The following is a 20,217-nucleotide window of genomic DNA, read 5'->3' on the forward strand; positions in this document are numbered from 1 at the left end:
AAGAATTACAGATTCTGTCCAAAAAGGCTGACAGTCTTAGAGAGAAGGTTTGTTGGAGTAGACTTGCTATAAAGGATAGACTGGAGCAGCCCCTTGTGAAAGATGGGGGCACTCCAAGCTGTGATGGCACCTTATCGACAGGCACTGATTTTTTTTATTTAAGAGCTACAAAGCCTGCCATGATGGGCTGCTTTTCTGCTGCTGAATGAGCTAACCTGGGAATCCTGATGCATCTAGAATTGTCTTTAAGACGTGCTTGAAGGGGGGGGGCGGAATTTTCCTTTTCTTTAAACGTTGGATATCGTTGCTTTAAAAAACCCCTGGCTCTTTAAAGGAGAAGAGGAAGGAAAGGGTTGGGGGGTGCTTCATTTCCTCCAGTACTATGCATTTTCAGTATATAGTCAAAGGATTAGTCCGAGGATTCTTGAATGTGAAAATGTTTCCATTTTTTTCAATGTACAGCAATTCTTGATAGAACAACTTCATAGTTTTGATGTCCTCAGAAATGATCAATGGTAAAATCTCTCTGTATATGTCCGACTCAGTTACTTTATGTGGCTTTGTCTGTATTTATTTGCTTTCTAAGACACAGTACTTGCTTAGAAATTCCAAGGATACACATGTGATTTTGTAATTTTCTTTACATTTTAGAAAATAAGCTAGGACTACACAACTTTGTCACTAAAACTGCATTCCCTGCAGGAGCTGCAGTAGTCACTATGGCTGTATAATATCAGAACTTGACCTTTTTCTGCCACATAGTTCTTTCCTTGTCAGGAAGAAATTAAAAAGACCTGTCATCTTGTTACATTAATAGACAGTTAGCGCTGCACAGGTTGGTATAAATAATGGGCGTACTAAAATAGGTAAACATTAGCAAATATGTTTAGTAGTTATCATAATCTATGCAATTCTTATGCATTTTTGAAACTACATTGCTATACCGTAATAAACGTGAACATCGTTGCCCAGCACCCAGCCTTTGGTAGCTTGGTATTTGGATTTGCAGGGTCTAAATTTCCCTGGTTTGTTTTCCAGAGAAATGAAATATGTTGTTTATTTATGGATAAACAGTAAGCTTCTAGTTGAGAAAATATATAACCAGGGAGTGCAATAAGCAACCAGAAGGAATGCTGGGGGCAGAAGGTGCCTGTTTGTGTATATCAGACAGTAGACATCTATGTGCTTTTATGTAGGCTATACATTGCTGCTGACAACTGGCAATTTCTGACTTCCCAGTTGAATTGGATTTTGAGAAGATTTAGATGTGTGGAGTTAAACGTGGCTTCCTGAAGCCTTGTCTGGTGAAAGTAAATGGGAGTTTCATGGTAGGTGACAGCAGGCCAAGACTTGATATTTATTGTTATTTTCCTACCCTTAACAAGAAAAATAGAGGTGTATTGGGAGATCAGAGAGTGATTTTCGTGATTAGAATAGTGCAGTACGATGTCAGGTTTGACAAGCAGTTAGCGATTTAATTTGGAGAGCCTTAAGAAGCAAGGACATATTAACACCAGCCTTTTAGTTCAGATGATGTCTACGCTTTATGAATCTTCATCTCTCCAAGATTCGCACCCTTTCCAGGGTCTCAGAGTATACAGCTCTTACAGATGAAGTGAGCCTGGACAAGGCATCGCAGTCACTAATGGGCAGGCAGATTATTATGGATTATTGATTTGAAATAAAAAGTGTTTTATGCTTAGAATAGAAAAACGTGGGCCACTGAAATTTCTGAACGTATCTGGGCATTAAGTCAACAAGGGGACATTTGAATCAAGCGGCATTTTGACCAGAGAGGGGGTGGGGAAAATTGAGCTTTGACATTTTTGATGGCTGTTTTACTGTGTGGTAGCCTGTGGGCTGCTAGGGAATTGGGGGCTTGAATATCCAGTATTTCAGTCAGCACAAATTAAGTACAAGATGAAAAGTTCTTCTACAGCATGAACAAAACTGCTCAGGTGTTTTCGTGAAGGTTTATTTAGCTCTTCCTGAGAACATAGGCACAATATCTGTGTTCATTTGGTCTCTGTGAAAAATGGCAGCAGGCTTCCTTTTTCTTCCCTTTTCATTTTGCTCAGTTGATTTATTTATGAGTTACTGTTTGTGTGGAATTGTATTTCCTTTTAGAGAGAAGTAGCAAATTCTGTCAAATTCTGTCAAAAGCTGCTGTTGGATACAGATTCACATCCCTGCAACATGGTGCTAAGGCGTTTCAAAGCAATCGTATTCTGGTTAAGATGAAAGTAATATAAAAGAGTGAGTTTGGGGCACTTCAGTGCCGGGGAAATAAAACTGCAAGACCTAAACCCAGGAGGTTGCGAGTCTCACTTGCAACATGTTGGATGCCCTAGATTAGTTCTGTGTGACCTTTAATGGGAGTGAAAATGTATTTGATTTTTGAACTATCTTTCCCTAGACAGTACAGAGAGTGCTAAAATCACACAGGTTTTGGCAGGAAAAAGATAGAGCACAAAGCAGTGGCTGGATTTGAAAGCGGGATTCTTTTAAATTAAAAATGCAAACCCCATTTCTAGCAGAATAGGGTTGACTGTTGAAAATATAAACAGCCAAGAGAATTGCAATTTGTTTCTTGATGTTCTCCAGTCAAAACTTCAGTCAAGTGCAAGTTATGCCTTGGCTATGCCTGATTTCCCAGGGTAACTGGGTGTCAGTCTGTGGCTGCATTATGCAGGAGGTCACACTTGGTATTTGTTGTGATCTTTTTTGGTTTAAAATCAGAAACTTAGCATGAGCCAAATTGAAATCAGCAGTGTTTGTATTTGTCTCTCCCTCTGCTTGCAGGTACTACAGCGCTACCATTTTGCAGATGTCAGGAGTTGAAGATGACAGGCTTGCAATCTGGCTGGCTGCACTGACAGCATTTATAAACTTCATTTTCACTCTGGTGGGAGTCTGGCTCGTTGAAAGAATGGGTCGCCGGAAACTTACGCTTGGTAGCTTAACAGGTGAGTGTTTAATTATTGTATTGTATTTTCCCTCATAACTGTTAAAATGAAAATAAAATTTCAAGTGCTCTTTTGTTCAGAGTAGTCCTCTTTAAAATAACAGTGTTGACCACATCTTCTCCCTGAAATCATATTTCAAGGCTAGTAGGATAGTACCACAGCTAAAGGCAAATTTTAAGAAGAGAGGTTTAGCTTGTTATTTTTTTATGTGTAGTTTCTCCTTCAAGCCATGTTTGGCAACATTTTTATTTAGCTTTTTAATGGGTTTTTTTTCAGTATAAGTAATCAAATGCTTGGAACTTCACAGCTGGTTAGATTTTAAATCTCATGTGTGTATACGTAACATGTTTTTGGCTCAATAATTGGAATTCAGAACATCTTATCAAGAACTACTGGACCAAGTGTATCGTACAGCCATTGCAACACTTTTCAAAAAGTAATGCAGTCCTTTGTGTAGTTATCTCAAATACAATACAATAAATATCTTACCTACACTAATTTGATTTTAATTCATCCCTGTATGAGATACTGAAAGACAGAATTCTAGATTTGTACAATTTGTCCAAATATTCAAACACCGTAACTCGTCATGTAGCCATCTCTTAGAAGCAGGAAAAGGCAGAGTGAGCAGCCTTGCCTGTGCTCAGCCACATCCTGCCACTTACCTGGTAAGCCCTTGTTTGCTCCTGTGTTACATGCTCGTTCTGGCTGAGGGGATCCGTGACCAGTACCTGCCTCTGGCTGAATGTCTGAAAGGTTCAGATGTTTCCAACAACAGGCTTTTGAAAAGAGAAATGGTTCCTGCTTCTCTTGAAATAAGTGTTTAGTGGGAAGGTTTAATATCTCCATATTTTGTTCTGTTGTTGCTGTCAGGGATCCAAACTTCTAGTCAATGCAGCACAGCAGAGTGGGAGACCACCTGCCAAGTTGCTGGCCATCTGCAGTTCCCAAGGGTTGTGAGTTAATCTACACTTAGAGTATTTGGATGCATTTATATAGGCAGAATGGTGACGGCACAGTGCTGTGTCTGTTTGATAGTTACCCAAATCTGTAAATTAAAACACATAGATTGGAGGTGATTTAGTATTCCAGGTTATAATAAATGTGTGTTTGGTATGTTACTGTTGATTTGGAGTCAGGAAACCTGAAGCATTTTCCATGATCTAACTTCAGAAATATGGTTGTGACAGAGGAGTTTGGAAAAGCACATTCCTCATCTGAAAAAATGAACAAAAATTTCAGATTGCTACTTTCATCACAGTCTACCTCCAGGTCAGTTAAAATACATCTCCCCTAGAAGTTGTTCTGCATCTCCATCCAGTGCCAAGTGTTTCAGAGGCGAAAGACCCAGTTCTGTACCATCCCCTATGCTCAATACCTTATCTCCCCTGTGGTACTTGCCTGTTTTCATGTCTTTCTGCAAAGTGGATCTGTCCTGGCTCTGCACTGGTACTCCTGGTTCTTGGGTGCTGTCTCTCTTTATGTGCTATTAGAATGCAGTGTTTGTATGTATATATTTATTTATGTATCTGGCCCCAGTAACCTTCTATGTCTGGCCAGCCCCTCAGGAGTTTATTGCTTTTCTAGACCCAGCTGTATAGGTGTGATCCCCATGTGGACTTTTCATACAATCACAGAACTCTTTGCTTTTTGGCTCTGGTTAGCACAGTCAAAGGTTGTACATTTGAAATGTAGATATAAATGTCTCTTACAAAGCATATTAGTTGTAGAACAGAGGAGGATATAGAAATAAGACACAGAACTAACAAAGGAGCATAACGCAGTTAAGGTTTATTTGTTGATGCTGTTTGGAGACAAAGTAATTGGTTAAAATTGTCTTTCTTCTGTGGCTGTTTGCTGGCTGTCAGCCCGCAGTGTCACTTGACCCATCCTGCACTGCTTGCTGTGTTCTTTATCATACAGTCCCTCCTTAAGGAAAATACAAATGATGACAGTTATGAAATAAAATGACATCTGTCTGTACTATTTAGAATTTTTAGAATTTAGAATTTTTTTTTAATGTAACATTTGACACCTCAATTTAGGTAGTGGTGGATATGGTACGTTTTCCTTAGCAAGAGGGCTGTTTAGTAAAAAGATAATTACTAAATCTGCTGGTGGATTTGTTTTCCATTAAGAGTTTTCTCATGGGGTAAACTTGTATTTACTGCTGTACTTTGGTTTGCTTTTCTGAGGTTGTTGACTTTTACACTGAGTTATTACTAGCTGCTTCTCTGGTCTTTGGAGAAGCCAGGTATGCCCCAGTCTCCCATTACACAAAATGAAAAGAAAACTACTTCCTTTGCCTGCTCCTGCAAGGGTGTGGGGTGTTTTTTGGTAAAGGTTAATCGATTTGATGTTTGTTAGATGATAACCTACAAGATGAATCTGTAGAAAAATAATAAAATTAATACTTTGATTAAAGCCAACGTACTGTAATTTAATTTTGTAAACTTAACGCATCTTTTCCTGCTTTCTGAAAACATTTGCTAAAGAGCTAATTTACATTCAATTTGATTTATTTTGATTATTTTCAAAAATATTAGCAACTTTTGAAAAACTGAGCCTTTCTGATAGATCCAGAAGCCTTAGGAAAATTGCAGGAAACTGCTTCTGCTGAAAAAAAAACCAAACCAAAACCCACACACCTTTTTAGTTCTCTTTACTACAGTTACTTTTTTCTCTCCTACAGTTACTGATTCCTCTTACTTTCCCATTCATTTTGTATCTTGGCATCATTTCTTTATCGTTCTTCTTCTTCTTCTTTTTCTTCAGTTAATTTCTTCAAAGCTGTTAATTGAGAAACATGCAGGAATTTTGACAAGTGGAGTATCCATTTTATTGTGGTTTCATTTTTCTTCTTCAGAAATTGTCAGTTTGGAAGCATGGTGGTACTTGAACATTGGCCAATTTGTATCTCTTTTTGTAACAAGAGAGGATTTAAAATATCTTCAGGATATTTTCTTTTCTTCTTTTTTTTTTTTTTTTAATCTCAGCTAATGATGTACTGTAATTACATGGTTTTGTTCATCATAGAAAAACTTCCCACAGAATGAAAATATATAATAAACTTAATTTGCCAAATTTATGTATTCAGTACTTTTCCAAAGGAATAAGACATTTTCAGAGGTACTGGAAGTGAGTGTTAGTGTATTTGGTTAACTTAAAAGGCAGACAAAGCATATTTGGAATGAATATAAATAAGATTATAAGCCCTGCCTAAAGATATTTGCTGTCTGGTTTATGGCATTTTGAAAGTACAGCAAATCTAGTGCATTATACAGCCTGCCCTGAAAACTGGGATTATCAAGGTACCTACTAGCCATACCAGTACAAAGACAAGTACAGAATAAATTGAAATCACATTTAATGGTGTGTCAGGTGCTTTCTCCACATGTAGCTTGTGATTGAGTTTAAGGTCTTAGCTGCCTTGTTCAGGTAAATGTGTGGTCCAGTCATCTGCAGTTCATGCATATTCATGCCTGTTAACCATGGCTGCTGCACAGGCACATTCATGAATAATTTTATTACATGGATCTTGTTACTGAAGATATTATTTATACCTCAGAAAAAGTTTTTCACATACTTGGTGGGTTTGCCTGCTAGGTAAACTCTTGCTTTTCTCTTTAAAAACACCATCAAACCCACCCCCAAACCTGCCAAAACATCCCCCCTGCCCTGCGCCCACCAAAAAAACCCCACCTCCCCCAAAAAAGCCAGATAATGTGTCATTTCATAAAGATTACCAGAATGATATGTTAGGGGTTTTAAGGTAGTTGCATTTCTAAAGGTTCGCACAGATGCATTTCTGAGAAAATTGCTTACGTGCTTCTAACGCACACAGCAGAGGGATGAGGAGGAGCATTTGGAATTGAACACGGTATCCTTCATTTGCCCTCAGCCATTAAGCTATATCACTGCACTAATGCATACTGCCTTCCAACTGGGATGTGCTTTAGTGGTTTGTGAGTCTGTTTTCGTACGGTAAGGATAATGTTACTAGATCATCAGTAGGTAACTAGCTAATTAGTAAATAAAGTTATTACTAGTTCTGTATTTTCAGGTCAGGCTATACGTGTTATAAGTGACCTCTCAAACAAAACATGCCACATAAATAGTGAGGATGGAAACAGGTACACAGGGTATTTTCTACAACATAGAACTCAATGCCTCATCAAGTAGCAAGATGTAAAGGTTTTATAAGTCTGAGCTTGAGCTACTTGCACTGGTGTCATGACTAGTGAAGTGTATCAATTTTCATTAAAATGATACAGCATATTGTGTGTGCATGTGACAAATAAGGTAGGAAAACTGAGTTATGTTCTAGTAATGGCCTGTTGCAGAAAATGTGAACATTTTTTTGCCATCTTCCCTCTCATCATTTTGCCCAGCTCATACACAAGGAATTTTTGGGGGGAGACAGGAGCAAATAGATGGGAGGGGACTTCTTCCTGGCAAATGTTGTGTGTGCTCTTTGAAGCAAGATCGGAAATTGCTGTTGGGCTTTTTGGTGGTATTTTTGTGAAAAGCCAAATTTCTTTCCTTTCACAAAGGGAAGCAGAGTCAATGACAAAGCTGATGCTGTTTTCTGTTTTACAGGAAAGCCTGCAAGTATGGGTGTGGGAGTGGGAAGAAGTGTGGTGATTTCGAAGTCACTATTAAGTTTTACCTTTACTGCATTTTTTTCTACACCAAAATACCTGTTTGTTAATGCACTCTTCAATTCCACACTTTAAAAAAAAAGTCTCAACCTATTCATTTGATATCTGGATATTAAACCTGATGCACTTTAGCATCTAAACTAATTTAAGATGTGGAGGTAGCAAAGGGTTTTTTTCTTAGGTTCTCATCACAACTCCTTAGTGAATGCTGTATGCATAGTAATGAGGTGCCTTGCTTTCCCAAGCATAGTTCCGTTCAATAGAGGATTATTTCATGCTCTCTGAAGAAAAATATCACATTGTTCTTTATCTGTATTTTTAGGTACCGCTGTAGCACTTATTATCCTAGCTTCGGGATTTTTGCTATCAGCTCAGGTCTCGCCAAGAATCACAATTAATCCACCAGATCCTTCACATCAAAACTCTACCTGCACAAAATACAGGTGAGATTTCATGATCATTCATCCAATCTTCTTGAAGATTGTTTCTGATGAGTTGAGTTTTACAGCCTAGTGTGTCGTAGACAATTCGCGAAGTCTAGTACAAGGAACTAAACCAGATACCTCAGGTTAGAATCCTAACTTCCCTCTGTAAAGAAAATTTGACTCTTTGCTTAAATGCTTTGAATACTCCCATGGAGTTCCTTGAATAAATAAGGTGGTTAAAGTGGCAAACTCCACACTTGAGATCTCCTCTGTTATATCACACCTGCTGCGATTTATAGCGGACACAAAGTTAGGAATATTTTAAAAGTAGTCTGCAAAAATGCTTGCTGTTATTTGTCTACTTGTAGATTTGTCTTGTATAACATCTGTAAACACTTCAAGAAGATGTGTTGCTTGCCTTTTCTTTTCCTGAGTGGAAAAAAAAATAATCTTCTGATAATTACAGACCAAACAAATAAAAAGAAATGTGATTTTTTTGACCTTTTTTCCTATTGTAGGTAGAAAGATGCACTTTCATATGTAGTCATGGTTTCAAATAACATTAATTCTAGGGTGTTAGGAAAGTGTCGTTTTCTGAATTTTGTAGTTTTAATTCACATATGAGTACTCTTATTTAGCTGGCAGACTAGAAAATTCCCTATTGAGAGAAGACTAGTTAAGTGGCTAAAGAAATTCTTACTTACGTTCAAAATCAGTTTTACATGTGTTTGCAATAGAGAGAAATCTCAAGAAATGAGAAGTGTGCTTCTAGTTTCATTGCGATATTGGCTACAAGTTTCATGGCTTTTCATATGCCAGCACAGTGTCTTAGATGAGATTCTGAGGGTCTGAACGTTTATAGACTCCTGGGGAGGGGGAAGAAGGTCTTCAAAAGAGTGTAAATAGACGCTAATAACTACAACGTTAGATACTACCAGACATGAAGATCCCTGCATGCAAACCCCTATATTTTTACTTGTTTTCTACTGCAGAGTCAACTATACTTTGCAAATTTTGGAATGTGTCTATACAGCTTTTTCAAATGGCAAGTAATCTGGTTAAAAGAATCAAAGGGGGAAAGAGCTTCCAAATGCTCTCCTTTCAGAATAAGATAACATTGATAGCAGGATGTCAGAAGGATTTGCCTAGGACTTCAGTTAACTATTTGGAAAGGATGTCTGGAGAGAGCCAATGCACCATTTACAGAACTCATTATTTGTTATCTAATAAAGCTAGATGATCATATAACCTCAAACAGTATCAAATGTGCATAGAAGAAATATGTATGGCTAGTTCACCTTAAGAAGGAATCAAAAATTATTCAACACAGGCTTTGTTTTCCAGTTAACCACAGCTAGTCAGGAGGGAAATTCAGACTCACTGAGGCACGCTTAGCCTGCCCTTCTGGGCAAAAGCATGACAAGTTAAAAGTAGTTCTCATAAAGGCATGTTGTTTCATTAAGTATCGGAATTCTTTTGATCTGTCATGATTTCTGTTTCTGACATGAAGTGAGCAAAAGCGGATATGATAGAAATTCGAAGGATCTAGAAAAGAGCAATAGAAGAACAGAAATGTTTTCATTTGAGAGTGTTTTGAAATAGAAGGAGCTCTCTTAGTTTAAAGATAGAAGTGAACATGTATGGGAGGATGTGAAATAATGAGCAATACATGAGAAAGCCTTAGGTGCTTCTATTTTAATCTTATACTATACCTTACTAAAAAGACACAGAAGCTAGGAGAATTGAAACTAACAAATGGAGGTAGTTGCCCACAAATCACAGAATTAGGCTACAGCACCCGCTATTTAAAATTATTAAAAAAAAAAATAGGGATTTATATGGTTAATAAGAACTTTTGCACTTGTGTTTATTTGGGATATCAATATTTGGGCTTCAAAACATCACCAAACCCTGACCCTGCTAGAGACAAAGGTAGAATATTCCGTCAGCATCATGCATATGAGTGTCCATTATGGGAGGTGGTATCAGCCACTGATTCCATTCCAGGAAGCCTCAAAATTCTCAGGTGTCTTTAGCCGGGGTAGCAGTAAGTGCAAGAAATACTGTTTGCTTTTGGCAAGGATCAAGGTAAGAAAAACATTTTAAACATTTTGTCTCCAGTGATGTCTCCAGAAGGAGCCTAGTTTCAGCATGCCTTCCTGCCAAGCTCTTGTAGCTACACATAGAGAATATGTGTTAATGTGTTCCTTTATCTGAATTATTTCTGGAGGGGATGACATACAAGCACGTTATATTTGACTTGGAACAGTGGCTGTTCAGGATATGACTATGTCTGCTTTCTGTGCACGTGGTCAGTAAGCTGAATGAGATCTAAAAAAATATTTTTGTCATGAGAAAGTAGATGGTGTTTTCACCATTCCAGTTGGGTTGGAAGAACTTTATAACATGCTTGGCCTTGGAAGAAAGAGAAGGTGTGGACTGCAAACCAAAGAAAAGCTAAAGAGTGAGCTGTATGTTGTGGGGCTCACCTCTCTTATTTTTAGCCCTGGAGGTATTCCCCATGGCAGTTATGGAGCTGAGTCAAAGAGATCCTTAAATCTGAGGATTTGGAAGTAAAAGTCTACTCTGCATACTGCCAGCCCAGTATATTTTCTATGCTGCTCTAAGAATAATGGCATTAAAGGAGCTGTACAGATAGCAGCCATGTAGGATGGCATATGTCACTGTAGGGATAGTTACAAATAAGAACGCAAGTCAAAGTAAAATGAAGTCATTTAATGGCAGTGATCTCCTGCTGTTTAATCCGTGTTTCCGTGTTTTAGCTGGCTTTGGTATAACTGCTGGTACCTCATATTGCTTAGCATTGTGTCTTGCAAGCCTTGAAGAGGTCTCAGAACGTTTTGGAAAAGGAAAAGACAGCAGGACTTCAGAAGATCAACACATAATGCCAGCTCCCTATAGCCATCAGAATCACTTTTAGATACATGTGCCTACACAAATGCAACACATAGCCTCCTTCATCTGATGGTGATGCAGTGCTCTCTGAGGTGAGGTGCACTTAGTCAGTCTAAACCTGTCTGCAGCTTGGCTGTCTCAGAGGTATGGAGGTGTTTCCTAAATACAACTTGTATTTGTCTTTGCCAAAATGTATTTGTAAATTATAAAAACATCAGTAATTTATTTTTTTTTTCTGACAGAAGTTTCACTGATACCATGTGGAGTAAAAATGCTTTTTATGTTTGCAAATCCATTGGGTTGGAGTAAGTGTGGGTGTCCGTTATGGAAGCCTTAGGCTGACCTACTGCAAACAGTCTGTTCGTTTGTTGTTCCCTCAGATCCATATTCCTCTGCACAGATTAATTCCTGCTGCTAGAATAACAATGCAGATAGAACAGACTAGCAAAGAAAGAACAGTCACTGTCCTAATTCAAAAAAGCACCTAGGGCTTGAATACCATGTTTTGAAAGAGCCATGCCATGCAAACGGAGTTACAAGTCACCTGTAAGGTAACAAAATTGTAAAATAACAAACCTGTAAGATTACAAACCAGTAAGATACGCTGCAAATACAAAGTAAATTTTTTACATTTGGCGTAGAGATGTACAGTATCATAGTTGATCAACAGCCACAAAGTAATCCATAATTAAATGATAAAAACCTGAATGTGTCATCAGGACATCATGGAAATAACGCAAATCCAGCAGAACACACTGAACCCTGAAATTCACTTTGCCTCCTCGCAAATGGAAGTAGGTGGTTGTCTCAGTGAGGAGGGGCAAGATGAGCTTGTCTGTGTGCCGTTCTTAAATCAAACCTCATTTTCACACTCAGCCCATGTAAGATGGCATAGATTGTTGCAGTGTGACCACCCCTTTTCTTTGATCTTAGTCTCTGCAGCAGCTCTGATCTGTTACTCATCATCAAGGCCACAGAGAAGTTCAGAGGTAAATTTAACAATGCAAAACAACACCATCCCAAGATTTTTCATCTTAGAAATAAATTTAACAATGCAAAACAACACCATCCCAAGATTCTTCATCTTAGAAATTAAAAGAGGAGCTAGCCATTCCTATTGTTAATCTGACTACTCAAAACTCTATAAACGTGTTCGCATTTTTACTGGGAACTTGGCTGGTTCTGGAAGGAGGTCGAGGTTGGGCATGTGCACTAGCTACCCTACCACCTTTCCCCAATCTTTGAAGAATCAAAGGTGTGACTGTCTCATTCTACTTTTCTCTGGGATGTTCATCCATTTCTGGAAAATTATCATTGTCCTGTTGCCTTGTGTTCTTGGTCTTTTTGTCTCATTCATGTGTCTGTCTCTCTTAATGCAACTTTTTGAGACTTGGTCAGCTGTAGAAGACATGACGTGCATTTCTTCTGCATAAACAATATTTTTCACCTCAGTAACTATATGAAAACAGTAATTTTTGTGTTAAGCTTAGGATAATCCTCCTATCCCATGGAAATGATACCTGTGCACAAGGACCTTCTCAGATTCCTTCCCGAGCTGATTGTCTTCAGAGTTTGATTAAAACAATACAGGCGGTGCCAGCTGTTCTGGGTACACAAGGGCTCTGTTGTTCATCTTTGAATTAGTCACTCTCACGTGGTTAATGTTCCTAAACTCATTGTACAAATATACACCACTGAGATGAAGGCGCCAATATTTAGTAGCCTTACAGAGCAATTTTACAGAATAGCTAATAGGCAGAAATATGTATTTTATTTATAATTAATAAAATATAGCAAAAGTATATAATTGTGATCAGTCCTGAAAAACTCAGCTAACCTAGCAACTGAAGCTGGTTTTATTCTATTTAACAGCTTTAGGATACATATAGTAAGTATACTGGCTATTGTACTTTATTTTGCAAAGTCATTGACAAGCTGATATATCTGCAGACTAGATGTCGGTCTTCTTCATACTGTCACTGTATCATAGAACCAGTGATTTTTAAATGTGATTTTCACTTTCTGTTTCTAATGTCAAAATGACTGAGCTACTGGTCATTCTGGTAACTGAGAATAGCAATCATAAATATAGTAATGCGTTTCTGCTATTAAGGTCAGAAAACTATGAGTATGTAAAGAGATAAACACATTTGAGAATACTTTTGCCAGCCCTTATGAAATGTAATTAAAAATCTGATAGACAGTTTACGTTCTAGAACTGTAAAATTACCTCAACAGGGTCTTGAACTTTTTAAAGTAGATAATAGAAGGATATATTGCTTGGTAATGATTTTTCACTTGCTGGCATGTTGTTCCTATCAATCAAAACTTATAATTCAATGTAAAATCATAAGAGATAGGAAAGAATACGCGAGTTCTTTGTAGGAAGCATCTTTAATGTGAATGAGGAAAAACTCATCTCATCAATTTAAACATAAAGATTTGAAGGGTGACTTACCTGAACTGTAACATCTGTGCGTATAATTCAGACCCTGTAACCACTGTTAACTTTTCCACTTAACTTCATTTTTGAGTCAACTTCTGCATTACCAAGGAAACAAGTTGTTTTATTCATATAGTAACCCATCAACACTTCACAGCTCTGCTAATAGTTCTAAGAATTCACTGTTTAACAAAACCTGAAAAAATGCTCAGGGAATTATTTTTTTTAAACTTTTCAAAGTGAAGGTGTTATGCTTTATATGGTCTGCAGGTTTTAGTCACACAAGGATGATTTTCATCAAGTTCGGACAAGGCTTGTATCTGATCTGCCTAGAAACTGGGAGTATAGTATCTATGTGTAGGGTCTCTTTGGTAGGCTAGTTTTAAAAGCAAAGTACTATACGGACACTGCCATTACGTTCAAAGTAAAGGCACATGTAAGTCAGTTGTTTCTGTGATTTATTATCTGTGTTGCTCAGTTCCAGGCATGAATCAGGAAGCTGTTGTGCTGGGGGCTCTATAAATTCAGAAAAAGACAAGATCATCCAAGACAAGAGACAATTGACATCTATGTGCAAGTAGATCAGGACGCTTCTCATGTGATGTCAGCATCCCAGCACAGTCTGCTGACATGATGCTTATAGTAGTAGTGGTGGAGCTGTGATGATCTAAGGAGTTGAGCAAAGCAGCAGTTTGTAGAGAGTAGTTTCTTTTATCGGACTCTGATAGGTAGGAAAAATGGATGAGCCATCGAGGTCCTCTTCAGGTCTAAAGTGAAAGTAGCAAAGACCAAGATGCTGAAAACAGGTGCTCTGAGTTTATATAAAACTTACTGTTGCTTAGTTTAGGCATGTGAGTCATTGGAAAAGAGGGTTTAAGGAAAGTTCGAAGAGAGCTGATCTATTTATATGTCTAGCATATCAAGAAGAGTAAGGATTCAGTACTGGTCTGGAATTTTTACCTAGGAAGGAGTCACTGAAGAACAGTCTCAGTGAACTAGATGGAGCAGGAGCCTGATCTGAAGATGAAAAATGGTTGATCATATTTGAGTGTAACTTTGATTTAGATCTGTTGGAGTAGCTGCGTGGTAATTTACAGAACTGTAGGTAGCATATGAGTACTGTGATTATAAATGGTAGCTTTTCTTTATGGACATCACTGAGTGGATACATGTGTTACCTAATTGACTGCCAGTAGACCTCAACAAATAAACTTCTCTCATTTGGTCTCCTTTAATAGCAGGAAAGTGCTCGTGAAGTCTGAGTGGGTTTTTCTCATTCTTTGTGAAATACTGTGTTTTCCGTGTCCCAGATATGACAGCTTGAAGTTGTGTCTTGTAGTTAGCCCACATTTTAACTATTTAAAGTATCCCCCATATTCTTAGCCAATGATATTGAATCAGAGTCTTGTAGTTAGCTGTTGGAAGCAACACAGGATTCATCAGAAGTATAACAAAATGCTTGATTTCATGCCTGAGGTGCAGTGAAGCATGCAAACATGCAGACAGCACGAGACCTCAGGTGCAAGCATCAGGCAGTTTTAAACAAGGTCCTAATAACTAACTGAAGTGAGTTTGTCTATAAGCAAGCAATTTTCAACAAAAAAAACAAACAACCCCAAAGCTCTTTAATCGTGTAGCTGGGTGAAAGCTAAGTGCACCAATGTCCTCTCATGTCAACAGAGCTGATAAATCTACTGCAGTAGTTGTCCAACAGTACTTATATTTTTGTTGAATTCAATTTCTTGTTTGGATTCATCGGTTGCCTGCATCCCTTGCTGAGTCCAGTTGAATAAGCGTGACTGGTGATCCTCAGCCTGGCTGTCTTGGCCGTTTTCTTTCAGTTGGGGCCAGAGGAAGAGGCATTCTCTGGTTGTAGACAGGGCAATACTAGCACAGAAGCAAGGAAGGCCTGATTCCCGTTTGTTGATTTTCTCTAAGGAGCTGGAAAGCACCTACACCATATGCTAAGGGAGGTAGAGGATTGTGTGCGTAACCAATCATGAGAGCAAAAGGTAAACCTTTTTTGTAGGTAGGATGGACGATCTCCCCCTGGCCCAGGGTCATGTCTCCAGTATGGCAAACAGCAAGGTGGAAAGAGTGGAGAGCAGCACAATCAAAGTGACATTCTTTTCCAGCCTGTGGTGATTTGCAGCTTATGTTCTCTTTGGGTGGTATGTGCTAATCCTCAGTAGATATTACAAGACCCTCCTGTCCCTACATCGAGCCTTTCCTGCCTGAGGCATTTTTTATTTTTCCTACACTTCTATGAGGAAAACCTTTTCCAGGAACATGAATATTTGCAACATGTGGAGCAGAAGCACTGGGTTCAACAAGCTCACGAGGGTGGAATTTACTCTGTGGAGAAGACAGGACATGAGCAACATGTCTTGTATAGGGTATCTCAAGTTGGAAGAGACTCATAAGGTTCATCAAGTTCAACTTGCATGTTGAGAGTTTATCATATTTTCACATATAACTTACTGCTTCACATACATGGGCTGTATGTGCATCATACGCTCAGTGAAAATGATGAGTCCACAACAAATGGAAAGCGTACATCCCCAATAAGTGCCTGTTGCGGATGTTTTTGATACTCCCAGTGGCTGTTAATGCTACCCATGTAGTAGAATATTGTGAAATCAGGTGTTACATTCTGGAAAAGAACTACACAGTCCATAATATGCTACCAAGCTCAGTTTGTGTTTCTATAACTGGATGATAGGGACATACTGCTACAGTTTTATAATCAGATAACAGAATATGGAAGGCAAAACCAGAAGTTCTTTATAATGTGGCAAAAGTGGAAACTGATTCAGAAATTGAGGTTCAGCTCGAAAAAGACAACATAGTGTGACAGAAAGAGAAATGGCACTTGCAGAGCAAGGGCACTGAGCAGAGGTCTTTTACTGCTAAATCACTCACCGAGAAGTGGCAAGGTACAATTTGCAGCTCAAATTAAAAGGCTTCTGAGGATTGTAGGAAAATCATTATTTAGAAGGTCATTTTACAAATTTAAGGCACAAAATGTAATGACAAACCAAATGTAAGTATGAAGTATTCTAAGCAGTGTGGGAAAAGCAGAGGAAGAAGCAATTATGAACAACCTTTCATCTGGAGGGTCACTTTAGCAGGTCAGAGATTTTATTCAATCTCTTTAGAGACTGCACTACAGGCTTGTTAACTACACTGTTGGAAAGAAAGAAAACAGTAATCTTGGTATCAAGAAAAATGTGTACAGCTAGCTAATTAATAATTTTTCTATATACTTTAATTCCTTTGTGGAAGAGCAGGGCATTGTGATCTTTGTGATCAACCCGTAACCTCAGGGACAGTTAATCGGGCAGGCTGCTCCAGAGCAGAGCATTCTGAAAGCTGACAGTGCTGGGCCGGCAAGAAATTGCTAGCAAGTTGGAGTTAGTGCTGTCAGACTTTCTAGATGTCAGATATTCCATTTGGTCAGCTGGCGAGGACATAAGAGCATGGAAGCCTTGACTGTGTTGGCAGAACGGAGTGAGGATTTGCAGGTTTGGGGATATCTGGTCTTGAAATGGGCCGTCAGTAAACATGCACTGACAATGAGGCAGGAACACAGAAATCCCATTTCATGGCAGTTCCCAATAAGCTGAGAGGCCAGGCTACTGGGAAGCTTTTCTATAGACTTCATAGCACTGAAGCTGCAAAGAAGCCAGGCATCTTTGGACTTCTGGAGCCTCACATTCCTGGTTGTTGTTATTCTGCTACATAGGCTGAAGCATCTGAATTCTAGATGCTCGCCTTTCTGTTGGGTTGCCTAGGAGCCCAGCTGGTAAGCAGGGAGGAAACTGGGCACATTATAAAACCTTTCTGCTGTAATGCTGTCTGCTTTCATCAAAATCAAATCATCTCTCTGAGGTATTTCAATCTTGACGAGTTGTCAGTCTGATAGAGAACCATCCTGCCTGGGAATTTTCAACTGGCTCGTCACAGAGGAACCTGTTTCCAAGGCACTGCCTCATAACCTTAGCACGAAAATAAATATTTCATGATAAAGTACAAGCATATTTCCCATTTATAATTGGATGCAAATTTCCTTTCCTACATAGACACCCTGGAATATGCCGGTATAGAGCTTTCAAGACTGTAACTGATCTCTGCTGCAGATTTGATGAAGTATTAGTATCTTTATAGATACATACTGGCATCTATTTGGGTAGGGCTGGTAAGAAGGTACATTTAAGGACAGGAAGGAGATCTGTAGCAGATAGTTACATGTCAATAAGTATATTGAGCGTTTCTTTTCCTATTATATTGTGTCTCCTTGGTTATTTACATCACTATGAGCCTATGTAAGAATATGTGCTCAATTTCAAATTGTTCAAATATTTTTGTTTAGCAAATACTAATGGGGCTAGAATGAAGAAGAGCATAAGCCTGAAACTACTATGTATTTTATTTCCATATTTTGAGAGATATTAAGAGTAAAAAGCCTCAGCACATGATTTTTTGTTTGTTTTTAAATGGCTTTTAAAAAAAAAAAAAAGTCTTCCTTATTTCATACTGCATCTTCAGTGATCATCAGTCTGTTAACTGATACAGATTACCGTGTTACAAAACAGTTTTAATGTGTATATGGTTTTTTTTAGAGGAAAAATGTTGATCTTCATCTTGGAAAAAGTGATGACTACCTCGTCAAAGTCAACATAAAATTTTTTTATCGCTGATTAAACAGGGCACAGAAGAATGCTAGATGCTCTGAACAGCAACTACCCACCCTAAGTCTGCTGAGAGTTACATTTGAGAGAGCTTTAAGTCTTGTATGTTAAATTTCTGGGTTTCCCTTGACGCAAATTGGTCTTGTCTCTAAAACCTAAAGTCAAAGCTTGATAGTATGAACTCACTATATAGCTAATGACAGAAATTCCTAATGCAAAGGTAAAGGGTTTACAAATATTTGTCATTTAAGTTTTCAATGTGAAAGACACGCTTCAGAAAAGCTGTGGAAAATAATAATGTTAAATTAGTTAATCTTTTATGAGTAACTATAACCTCTAACATTTAGCATGACGTGAAATCAAGCAGCCTTTATTATGCTGAATGCCAACTGCAAGACCAGTTGGACTTGATGATCTTAAAGGTCTTTGCCAACCTGAACGATTCTGTGATTCTCTGATATAAAATAAAGCCCAAGGAACAGCTGAGCTAACAGCCCTGTAGGCAGGCACTGGAAGCGATAATCAAATTTCTCAAGTCTTTCCTGGACTGCTGGTGGTGGGAGTGGGGCAGGTTAGTAAGATACGTTCTGCTTCCCAGTTGGCTGGTTACTGATACCCAACAAATAAGAGGTTATGTGGAGTTAACCGTAGACAATGTTCAGTTCCGTTACTCATCTCATGCACTGATTTTTGTGAGGACACTGAAGGAAATGACGAGGCACCCTGCACCCCTAGCACCACTATAAAGATGATGTTCATCAGTGTGTCTCATTGTCATTCTCTGCATTCCTGTGTCTTGCCGGTGCTGGCTATTTGACTGTATTTCTGCTTGAAGTAAAACCCCAAAAGAATAAATCTAGAGAACCCTTGAACCCTGAAATTTTACAAAGAGAATTGTTGTCTAAAGACCGCTTTAATGTGTTAAATTCTGCACATGGTGTTCACATTGAATATAATTTACGCATGGTTGACTTAAAAATCCAGTGCTGCACTTGATAGCACATAGTATTTGGAAGTGGCTGTGTTCTGTGCCAGGATGCCATGGTGGATTTGCTAGCACCCTGGGTCTTTTTATAGATTGATGTTGTTAGCAAGTACTTTGATACACAACGTAATTGGAGTGGAAGATGTTCTACTATATGAAAATCATACATCAGCGTCCAGTTTGATGTCATAGGATTCTTTTCACTCAAAGATGCTGTATTTTTTTGTTATTTTTAATGTTATTATTCGTGATTTACAAAAATGTTTTTATTAATTTGCTGTCTTCTGTTCCTGTCAACTGTTTTGTTTGCTGCCCATTGCTGTTCTAATATGAATTAATAAAATGTAACTAAGTCTTGCTAATTTAATATTGGAATTATCCTTCCTTTCATAATTGATAATTACAGAGTTACAATTTTCTCATTTATCTTAGCAAAAGAGGGAATATTTACTACAGTTAGATAATACGTGATTGACTTTACCTGAAAATTCTGTTTCACCTCCACTGTAAAAATGTTTTGTGTGGTTTATATCTCTATTAAGAACTGATTTAATGTAGCTTTCCTAGTATTAAAAAAAAAAGATGTTCAGACCAGAATTTGACCTATCAGTTAAGCAAGACGAAGTTGTATGTAAAATAGATTTATTTTCTAAAAAGTAGACGACACGGAAATTCTGAAGTAATTTCATAATTTAGAAAGAATATAATAACAAAAGTGCACACATTTCTGAAACTTTGGAGAAATAGAAACATGCAAATGAAGACATTGTTTTTAAAACTTCCCCAACACTCTTTTTTTGCCAAGGACCTTATGAATTGACCTTATTGTAACTCTTTTAGAAACGTAAGAGTAAGAAGAGTTTGAGTGACTAGATTTTAAGCATGTGCTTTCAGACTTTTAAAACTGATATTATCAGCTTTACTGATTTAGTTTCTTGGAACTTTGTTGTACAGTTGCTTTTATGTTTTCTCATAATGATATAGCAGTTTAAGCAGATTATTTCATCATTCACCAAGTCTTTGTTGTGATAAAGTTATACACTCAGAAAGGATTTTTTCCTTGGATTTGTTGTTACAGGGATGTATGCTGAAGCTATTTTGGGCACCTTAATTATACGTTTCCGGATGTT

At 38.1% G+C, this 20,217-nt stretch overlaps 1 protein-coding gene across 2 annotated transcripts in view; it reads left to right on the forward strand.

Moving 5' to 3' along the window:
• Nucleotides 1-20,217, forward strand: part of SLC2A13 (solute carrier family 2 member 13) — a 169,346-nt gene that overhangs the window by 116,571 nt on the left and 32,558 nt on the right. For both annotated transcript variants that reach the window (XM_037387736.1, XM_037387735.1), the window contains exons 5-6: nucleotides 2,803-2,966; nucleotides 7,950-8,070. In XM_037387736.1, the coding sequence (XP_037243633.1) occupies nucleotides 2,803-2,966; nucleotides 7,950-8,070 (285 nt within the window). The remainder of the gene's footprint in view (nucleotides 1-2,802; nucleotides 2,967-7,949; nucleotides 8,071-20,217) is intronic.

This window comes from Falco rusticolus, chromosome 5, assembly GCF_015220075.1.
Source record: "Falco rusticolus isolate bFalRus1 chromosome 5, bFalRus1.pri, whole genome shotgun sequence".
In the NCBI taxonomy this organism is placed as follows: domain Eukaryota; kingdom Metazoa; phylum Chordata; class Aves; order Falconiformes; family Falconidae; genus Falco; species Falco rusticolus.